The 10,582-nt window shown below is 50.0% G+C and overlaps 1 protein-coding gene across 2 annotated transcripts in view; it reads right to left on the minus strand.

The window, feature by feature from the left end:
• The window catches only part of DZIP1L (DAZ interacting zinc finger protein 1 like), a 35,515-nt gene extending 25,408 nt beyond the window's left edge, over nt 1-10,107 (minus strand). Inside the window, exons 1-3 of one of the 2 annotated variants that reach the window (XM_089780911.1) lie at nt 9,807-10,107; nt 8,559-8,622; nt 138-716 (exon numbers count right to left, since the gene is read on the minus strand). In XM_089780911.1, the coding sequence (XP_089637037.1) occupies nt 138-653 (516 nt within the window). In that variant the 5' untranslated portion in view covers nt 654-716; nt 8,559-8,622; nt 9,807-10,107. The remainder of the gene's footprint in view (nt 1-137; nt 717-8,558; nt 8,623-9,806) is intronic. The other variant, XM_089780910.1, reaches the window with a different exon arrangement.
• Between the last annotated feature and the right edge of the window lie 475 nt (nt 10,108-10,582).

Consider the following 10,582-nt stretch of genomic DNA (forward strand, 5'->3'; position numbering starts at 1 on the left):
TTTTTATTGCCCTTTCCGTTGACCAAGTTGCCAGGGTTTCTGAGGTGAGTGGGGAAAAGGCTCCTTCCCCTCACTCTCCCCTTTCCCCAGAACAATCTAGGCTGGGAGGCTATTTTTGCCCTCTGCCTGGAGCTCACCTTGTGGTAGTTATTGGTCCCAGCCTGCAGGAGGAGTTGTTGGGTGGCAATCATCTTCTTCCGCCTCCGGCTCTCCTCCTTTACCCCCTTCAGCTCCTCCGCCTGCTTGTCCAGCTCCTGCCTGGTGCGCTTCAGCTCCTCCTGGGCCATCCGCAGATGCTCCTCCTGCAGCGCCACGCTGGCGCTCAGGTACTCCTGCGAGTGCAGCAAGTACTCGATGGTCAGCTGCGCCATCTTCAGGACCTTCAGGAGAACTGGGTCTATGGGCTGCTGGCAGTGCGGGCACTTTTCAGAGTCCAGGTTACAGAAGGTGACGCCGACAATGTTCTCCTGGAGCGTGGTCACGTCCAGCTCCCGGGCCACCCGCTCCACGTCAATGGCACTGAACCGCCTCCAGTCAACGCTGTCTCGGCGGGACTGGAATTTGAAGGCGGGAATTCCGCCAGCGTTGGCCGGCATGTTCCCAAAGACAACCCCGCTAGTAGGGTACGTCAGGGGGGTCGTATGCCCAGGCATAGCCAGCCACGGAGGTGTGAAGACAGGACAGTGCCAGGGGTAGAATGTATTTTGGAAGAAAGCCTGGAAAATAAGGAGGGAAAGGCCGGTAAGTTCATTTATTGTTCTTCATAAACCGATCTGCACTGAGTGTCCACATCGACCGTGTGCGGACACAGAGCCACCCTTCCTTTGCACACCTTCAAATCTCTATGATCCTATGGCTAAGTGCAACATTTGGTCAAATACTTTTGAGAACAAAAAAAATGGGTTTTTGAAATTTTCCAAAAAAATCTGGTTTTGTTGGAATATTTTGGATTTTTGTTTAAAAAGATCACCACCACTCAATCCTTTACTCATTTGGGTTTTCAATGACAAAAAACCAAATTATTTTGAGGGAAAATGTCATCTTTTTTGTAGTATTTTGTTGGTATTTGATAACTCTGTATAGATCTCATCAAGATACTGAAAATACACAGAGCCATGGTTTCTGCATATACGTGTACGCCTAAGACAGAGCATCTATATTTAAATCCTGCATACACACCTAAAGCGTATGCATGTATGTCCAGTGTGAAATCCAATAACGCATGACTACAACTACACTGTATACACACGTACATGTGTGTAGCAATGCACATACCCATCTAAATAGCCACAGTGAATAGCAGAGGCTATTAGAAAATGATTCTCACTGTGAGGAAGTGGTATCAGTAGATTTTGTTAAATTCTGCGGGGAAATACATGTCAGCTACTGGCATATTGAAGACCGAGCAAAAATCAACAGATGGTAAATATGCTGAAGCACACTTTTCAGCTTTTAGTAGTTTAAAGTAGAAACTTTAAAAAGAAACCCATCCTTTTTGACTTACTAGTGCTTCAATGATCTGTCTCTCTTTCTCCCACACACAGTTCTGACTGCTTTTAAAAACCACGGCTGTGTCTACACTGGCCACTTATTCCGGAAAAGCAGCCGCTTTTCCGGAATAACTTGCCAGCTGTCTACACTGGCCGCTTGCTTTTCCGGAAAAGCAATGACGATCTAATGTAAAATCGTCATTGTTTTTCCGGAAAAACTATGCTGCTCCTGTTTGGGTAAAAGTAGCTGATGTAGACACGCTTTTTCCGGAAATACTTATAACGGAAAACTGTTCCGTTTTAAGCATTTCCAGAAAAGGGTGCCAGTGTAGACGTAGCCCACATGTTAAACAGATTCATTGTATTTAAATATTGCAGCATGTTTTTATTTGCCATTCCTAGGCCAACACTTTTTGTATTACTCAGTTCTGACTTAAATCTGTCACTCGCTGATACCCGGTTTGGTCATGCTGTGTCCTAAAACTAGGGTTTCCAGATGGTTTCAACAAAAATATCGGACACACTTGACATTATATCACAATCTACATTACATCTTATTTAGAAAATACTGGACATTTATATTTTCTCATTTATATTTTCTCAATTTGTTTCCCAAACAGAACGCTCAAGTACTGGACTGTCCAGTTCAAAACCAGACACCTGGCAACCCTACCTAAAACACAGACATACATATTAGAGCCGTTGAATAAGCAGGTTTAAAAGATAGTTTAAAAATCTGCAAATCTCTTTCTAGTTTCAAGGAATGTTTCTCATTAGCCTTGGCAGCTGGAAATTCTGAAAGCGGTTAAAATCCATAACCTGTAAAATGGAACAGCTGTTTAACTGGTAAAGTCAGGACCTCAGTTGCAGGAGTCTAAAATTCTGCCCTCAAAGTTTGCAGAGTGGGATGGGAACCCGGCTGTTCTATAGTCCCCGGAGAAGATACTGAGAAAAGTTGCCGTTAATAAAATGCTACATACCATGTTTTCAGATGGACCCTGTACACCAAGAGGACTGACAACAGAGAGTTGTGTGGAGCAACAGCATGTTACTAGGTGTGTCGTGCAATAGTAACAAAGACACCTAAGAAGGGCCAGTTGCAGGCTTACACGGCAGCCAGTCTGAGATTGGCAGGTAGTTGAAATGAATCGGCGTCCCATTTGGAGTTGTTGGAGGGTCAGGGGCACTCCGTGATTACGTCACGGTCATTGACGGCCGTGAGGTGGGGGCGCTGATCACGCCTTCCGCCCAGGTCGCCAGCTGCCACAGCCAACCTCGGGCCACTCCTGTGGAGGGTGCAGTGTGGGTGCGTGTCTCCGACGCGACAGGGCCAGGAAACAGGGTGGGGGCTGATATAGCTGGGGCCCTATCACCAAAGCTGAGCTCTCTCAGATTTTCCTGAGCTGCTGTCCAGCTTAGCTCCCAGGCTATGTCTAGACTGCGAGCTTCTTTCGGAAGAAGCTTTTCCAGAAGAGATCTTCCAGAAAAGCATCTTTCGAAAGAGAGTGTCCACGCAGCAAAAGCGCAACAAAAAAGCGATCAGCTTTTTCAAATGTTAGTGTCCACATTGATTGGACACTATCTCACAATGAAGTTCTGATTACTGTGGCCCGAGTGGCCACCATGGCACCTGTGCTTTTTCCTGGTGGCCTCTTCTTTTGAAAAACCCCCTCTTCCCCATCCACACGTGCCTTTTTCCGAAAGAGCTCTTTCAGAAAAAGGTTTCTTTCTCCTCGAATGAGGTTTACCGTCGTCAGAAAAACCCCTCTGTTTTTTCGACTTTCTGTTGAAAGAACACAACTGCAGTGCAGATGTAAGTGTAGTTTTTCTGGAAAAAAGGCTGTTTTTCCGGAAAAACTCTGCAGTGTACACATACCCCCAGGGACAGACAAGGAGGCCCTTGTTCACAGATTATTGCACCCTGACATAGAGACTCGTGGGCCAGCCTCTGCTGGTGTAAATCCACATTGGCTTGTCGACTTCAAAGGTGAGGGTTCACGCCAGTGTTTTTCTCCTGTGCTGGGCCCAAGGGAGTAAAACAGGGGGGACACGAGGCAACAGGAGGGAGCCCGGCGGAGAGAACTCAGCCTGAGTTCTTCCCACCCAGAGCCTCACGAAGCACAATCTGACTCTCACCTACACCCATGGGACACAGAAGACCCCCATGTGGGTGTCCATGGCCCCTCACTGCACATGTCAGCAGGAGGAGAATTGGCTGGGCTGTGACTCACGCTGAGATGCTCGTCCTGCATCCGAGGAACACAGGACATGCAAATCCGCTCCCCACTACGTTTGTCACAGGTGCCTCTCCCCAGCAGCTGGCCTGGGTCACACACGACTGACTACAATTTGCTTTTATGACCTAAACATGGGTAGGTTCGCTTCCTGCTTCGTCTCTTCTCTGGAGGGGAATTCAAACCCACACTCACTGGGACAGGGTTCGCTCCCGCGAGTAATACCAGGATGGACAGAGTCTCTGGCCTGCGGAAGAAATGTCCACTATTCATCTTTTATTTCTTTGCTTTGTGGTAGCATCCAGTTGAGATCAGAACCCTGATGTGACAGGTGCTGAGACAAGACAGGTACAAACTCCAGTTAGTCACAGCCAGTGAGCTGAGATTAACCACTCGGCTGCTGGCCGTTGTCTGTGTCCTGCAATGTGACCGGCAATAGGATCTGGGGTGTGAATGCGGAGCCCTGCTCTGTGAAATCGAAACCAGCGGGGACGGCTTCTAGCCTGGGGTTACCAGCTCTGGTTGTTATGGTTACCTAGGGACTAACAGTGTGGAAAGCACCCCATGCTGTTTACATATAGCAAAGGTAACAGCAGGGCTGCTGCAGAAATACAGCAATATAGAGAACACAATGCTGCAGTAAATGGCATCTCTTTATAGTATGTCGGAGAGCATGACAGAGAGACTATAATCCTGCCGCAGAAGACGATGGGGAATCAGTTACCCCGGGACATACACAGCTCACTGTGTGGGTCAGGAGGTGTATTGCAGGGTACGACTGGCGGAGTTCCTTATGGGAACTTCGAAACTAAAGCATCATGAGCTGCCTTAGCCACTCCTAGGGGGCCAGTTCCCTATGACAAATCCTATATTCCTGCCATCCCAGTCAAAGTGGTTGGCTGGGGTGTTCTCTTCCATGAGGGAAACCCGCCCATGATGGAACTTTCCCAGTCCAGGGGTAGGCAAGAGGGATCGGGCAAGAGGAGAAAAGACCTGGTTGCTTATCTCTAAAAGTCCAGAAATTCTGTTTTGCCCTTTGCTTGTTATAAAACCTGGGAAATTCCAGCCACAAACCCAGCATTCACAGAACATTCCTGGGGTGTCAAAGGCAAGCACACAAATGCTAAGAGTTGCCAGAACTGAGGTGGTCTATCTAACCTTAATGTAGCCCTGATGAGCACGGTGACATGGTCTTTCATTACATCATCATATACGAATAGGGACCGCATACTTCGGGCACTGCCTGACTTTTGCAACCTAACTAGTATTTTTAATATAGGCTTTGCAGTATGCTGTGTCACTAGATCTGTTGTATTGTGTGTTGTTGGTCAGCTCGGCTATTTGAAGCCCGCAGTGGCTTTGTCGTTTCGATGTAGTATTTATGTTGTGTACAACGCAAAAGACAACCCTCTCCTGCTGCACTGAGGGAGCAGTACTGATTTACATCAGCTGAGGATGTGGCCCTATACACTTAGTTTGCCTGTGCCCCAGGACTTGCCCTGCCATATCACAGCTGGAGAGGCGTGATTTTCTGCCTCAGCATGTAGGGCTAAGGAGAATGTCTCCTCTACTTCTCTGGAAGCTCCTCCCAGCTCTGGAACACAGATGAAAAGAAGCATCTAAGGCTGAGTCCAAATGTGGCTCTCCATCAAACTGCCTATCTACCAACTCAGCCTGACTCTGAGCGTCTCGAAAGTTCCCTCATCCCTGGTGCACTTCCTGGGTATTGTCAGAGGGCTCATTAGGAACCACTAACGAGCTGCTCCAAGACGCTGGAAGCAGGTGTTGCTGTGCAACCTCACTAATATTAATAGTCTCATAGTGCTCCGTGGGAAAGGTCTTTAAGGAAGCAGCTTGAATAGGTGCCGGGCTGTACAGCCCAGAGCATGAGATTCCTTCCTGCAAGTGGGCCTCTGGGTGTCTGGGAACGCTCTGCCAGGCTGTCATTTTCTGCATGGGTGGCTTTTTGAAGCAAAAGTTCAACACAACTTTGTTTTGTAGAGTCAAACTCTATTTCCCATGGTATCTGGCTCTGCCAAGGGAGCCCCTGATTGGCCAATGTCCCAGCTGAGGACCCTGGATGGCAGGAGCTGTCCCCACCCGAGAAGAGATACCTCAGCTGATGGGGCAGACACTGCGGGCACTAGGTCGGAGTCAGATCCTTGGCTATGGTAAACCCGCAGCACTCTGTGCATTTCCAGGACACTGGGGATTTACACCAGCTGAGGAGCTCTGCGCAAAATCCTTCCCCAGCAAAGTGTTTTACCATGACCCACACAAGAGCCAGGACATGGCATCACAGCGGTATTTACACTCCAGTGTGTAAATCTGACCTCCCCTCTAAACAGGGATCATTTTGGCGTCCATGGCATTAAGTCAGGGTTAATACTTTGAGTTCATCTTCAGATTCCAAAGAGAAAACTGGTCATAGATTAGTAATAAAAGAAAAGGCCCTGACTTTTAGAAATGGAATGAGTAGTTTCCTTTGAACTTTGAGAAACAACCCTTCCCCACACCCATCTAGCCATTGTGAGAGACAGAATGGCTGAGAAATGCTGCCTCTCCTGTGTATTGTTCTGAAAAGAGGCTACCTGTAAATCTACAACTAGGTTTGGAAGTACTGGATTGTTATCAGCAAATGTTGGCAAACATTTCTAGGTGGTGCTTGGTCCTGCCTTGAGGGCAGGGGACTGGACTTGATGACCTCTGGAGGACCCTTCTTGTTCTCGTATTCCATGAATCTGTGATTTCCCTGTACACTTACAAACCAATAAACCATTTCAATAGATAATAATCAAAATATAGAGGAAGTCAAAGGAAGAAAAATAATGTTTGAGAACTTATTAGGGTCTGATTTAACAACATTTCTGCCATATATTGTATGGGGATGTTGACAGATCATTTTAATAGTTAGAAAACTCTAAATTTCTGAATCTCGATGTTCATTATAATTAAATATTGTTTTTTCCCCCTACTGTCTGACCCCCTCAATAATATCTAGGGTTATCAAGCAATTTAAAAAAATAATGATTAGTCATACAATTAAAAATTGTGATTGATAGTGTGATTAATTGCACTGTTAAATAATAACAGAATACCTTTGATTTAAATCATTTTGGATGTTTCCTACATTTTCAGAGAGTGCTCACTTTATTTTTTATTACAAATATTTGCACTGTAAAACTAAAAGAAATAGTATTTTTCAATTTCTCCCATTCTAAGCACTGTAATGCAATCTTTTGGCCATGAAAATTCAACCTACAAATGTAGAATTATGTACAAAAAGCTGCATTCAAAAATAAAACATTGTAAAACTTTAGAGGCTACAAGTCCACTCAGTCCTACATCTTGTTCAGTCAACTGTGCAAACAAGTTTTTTTACATTTGCAGGAGACAATGCTGCTTCCCTTTTATTTACAATGTCACCTGAAAGTGAGAACAGGTGCTCATATGGCTCTTTTGTAGCTGGCATTGCAAGATATTTACGTGCCAGATGCTCAAAGGATCCATGTGTCCTTTCATGCTTCAACCACCATTCCAGAGGAGATGTGTCCATGCGGAGACGGGTTCTGCTCAATAACAGTCCAAAGCAGTAGGGACTAATTCATGTTCATTTCACCATCTAAGTCGGATGCCACCTGCAAAAGGCTGATTTTCTTTTCTGAGGGTTCGGCTTCTGTAGTTTCCGTACCAAAGTGTTGTTCTTTTAAAATTTCTGACAGCATGCTCTACACCTTGTCCCTCTCAGATTTCAGAAGGCACTTTGGATTCTTAAACCTTGGCTCGAATGCTGCAGCTGTCACTAGAAATCTCACAAGGGTACCTCTTTGCATTTTGTCACATCGACAATGAGAGTGTTCTTAAGATGGACAGAACGTGCTGGGTCATCATCCAAAAATAAAAATAATATGCAATATAAGGCAGAATAAGAATCACACAATTCTCCCCTAAGAAGTTCAGTCGTGAATGTAAGCAACACAAGGTTATTAATGAGTGTCATCAGCATGCAAGACTGTCCTCTGGATTGGTGGCAGAAGCACGGACGGCATTCTATATTGCAGCTGAAAACAGTATATTTGAAAATGTCAAAAAATATCCAAAAATATTTTATACATTTCATCTGATTTTCTATTTTTAAGTATAATTAAAATGGAGGTTAATCGTCATTAAATTTTAACCCTAATTAATTTGAGTTGGTTGTGTGATTTAACGAGGATTAATTGGCATCCCTAATAGTTTACCAAGGAGCACAGTGGGGAGGCCAGTGATGTGCTGTGGAGTGGGACAAGGTGGGACAAAGCAGGAGCAGGAATAAAATAATCGAGGGGCAGGTTACTGGGGAGCTGAGACCTTACCCCTCCTCATCCTCATTTGTATCACCAAAGCACCTAGGAGACCCTGTTTTGGAACAGGGCACCACTGCATCAGGGGCTGCACAAACCCACCACAAACAGACAGACCCTGCGCTGGAGAATTTACAGCCCAAAGGATGGAGTATCCAGGCGCATGGAGCGCTCTGACCCTGTAAAGGGGGCAAGGGAGTGTTAACTGTGATGGATTAGTATCAGGGTTGGCCCACACACATTGCCTGGCCCTGGGGAATGGAAGTGAGCAGTGGGGTCAACTCCAGACCTCCAAACAGGCGAAGCCTCAGGAGGAGAAAGCAGGGCAAGGGTCAGCAAGCCGTCAGTGCCGCCTGGACTGTGCTGTGCGGGGCTCCAGTGCCGACTCAACAGGCCCGGGCCTCCTGTGCCCTTTAGCCACCCCATCAGTGGCCCTGATTCATTATCAAAACTCCCACAGCGTTGTGTCCTATCCCCTTCTCCCAAGTTACCTCAGGTTTCTAGGGATGTTCGGCCTGCTTTGCTGGCCTCTTCCACTCTTCGGAGGAACGCAGGCTGTGGGGAAGATGAACGCCTCCCAATTGCACAGAGCAGCCAGCAGCCTCTCCCCAACCCCTCCCCCAGTTTATGTGGAAATGCATCTCCTGGATAAACGCTCCCAACTGCCAGCAGCTGTCTTACAGTTGGGAGCTTTTATCCAGGAGACACTATGGCTACGTCTAGACTGGCATCATTTTCCGGAAATGCTTTTAACGGAAAAGTTAAAACATTTTCGGAAAAGTGCGTCTAGATTGGCAGGACACTTTTCTGCAAAAGCACTTTTTGCGGAAAAGTGTCCGTGGCCAATCTAGACGCGCTTTTCCACAAAAAAGCCCCGATGGCCATTTTCGCGATCGGGACTTTTTTGTGGAAAACAGTACTGTGCTGTCTGCACTGGCCCTTTTGCGCAAAAGTTTTTCGGAAAAAGACTTTTGCCCGAACGGGAGCAGCATAGTATTTCCGCAAAAACACTGACAATCTTACATGAGATCGTCAGTGCTTTTGTGAAAATTCAGGCAGCCAGTGTAGACAGCTGGCAAGTTTTTCCGGAAAAGCGGCTGCTTTTCTGGAAAAAGTGGCCCGTCTAGACACAGCCATTGAGAGGGCTTGGCTCTCAATTCTCAGCCCCTGCTCCAGGGCTTCCTCCTGGCCGGCACTGGACTGGTTTGACCATTTTCAATGGATTTGCCAGTTGCCTGTTAAATAATTTGATCTGCTGGTTTGTCCTGGGGCTGGAGATTTGCATCGTTCTCACCGGCGCTGGGGCAGGACGGGAAAGTGTCTGTGCAGCGAGAGGCAGGTTCCTGCGCCCGCGGGCTCAGCAGGACCAGACCCAGCCTGTTGCATTCACAGCAGCTGTCTGCCCGGCAGCGCCCAGGCATGCGGGTGGGAGTCGGGGGAGGGAGGCGCCCGGAGGTGCACCCCTCCCGTCCCCAGTGTGTCTGGGCGGGGGCTGTGGATTCACCTAGGGGGGGGCATTGCAGGGGGCTGTGGATTCACCGGGGGGGGGAGGGGGTGTTGCAGGGGGCTGTGGATTCACCTGGGGGGGTGTTGCAGGGGGCTGCCTTGGGGCGAGCCCAGCTCTGTGACCCCCCTGCTCCAGCCCCTCTGCCCGGGCGCCCCCCACTGGCTCTCTCCGGGCTGGGCCAGGACCCCGCCAGGCAGGACTCCCGGGCTGCACCCCCCCAGCCGGCACTTACCTGAGCTCGCTGCCACGGCGCCGCCCGTCCCTGCAGGGGAGCCAGGCCGGGCTCCCGCCGAGTGCCCTGCGGCCCCGGGGGAAGGGCCCCACCCGGCCGGGGATGCGACGGGCCGAGGCGCCGGGGCCCGGCCTGCTCCCTGGGGATCCCCGGGCCCGGCCCCGCCGCGGGGACAGGGGGGTTCCCGCTCAACCCCTCCCCCCCCGGGAAAGCCGCCGCCCGCGCGCAGCCCCCCGCGCAGTCCCGCGGGCGGGGCGGAGAGAAAACCCCGCGCAGAGCCGCCCCCCCCCCCGCGAAAACAAGCGGTTGCTGTGGCAACGGGCCGGGCCTGGCTGCCTCGCCGGCCGGGCGCGGGGCGGGGCCCGTGTGTGTCTGCGGCCCCGCCCCCGGCTGGGTCTGCCCGCGACACCGGGCAAGGGGCTGGCGCAGCGTCTGAGCGGTGCCCCCGGCCCATCGCACTGGGGCTCCAGCGGCCCCCCGCCCCGGGCTCCAGCCCTTCCCCCGGCCGGGCGGGGGGGGGGGGCGAACCCCGCGGTCCCCTCAGGCCTGGGCTGAGGCTGTCAGGGAGGCTCCTCCCCGGCCCGTGTTGTGCGGAGCGAGGGGAGCTCAGCGCACGCCTGCCAGACTGGGCCTTGCAGGGGCCTGGAGGCAGAAACTGAGGCGCAGGGGATCTGGCAGCAGGAGTCCGGGCAGCGGCAGGGCCAGGCCGTGGCTGACTGGGGCTGTGTGGGTGGCGGCAGTGCCTGGCACTGGGGGTGGGTCCCTGGGTCCCACGT

Source organism: Pelodiscus sinensis, chromosome 10 (assembly GCF_052426305.1).
Source record: "Pelodiscus sinensis isolate ZL-2025 chromosome 10, ASM5242630v1, whole genome shotgun sequence".
Lineage (NCBI taxonomy): Eukaryota > Metazoa > Chordata > Testudines > Trionychidae > Pelodiscus > Pelodiscus sinensis.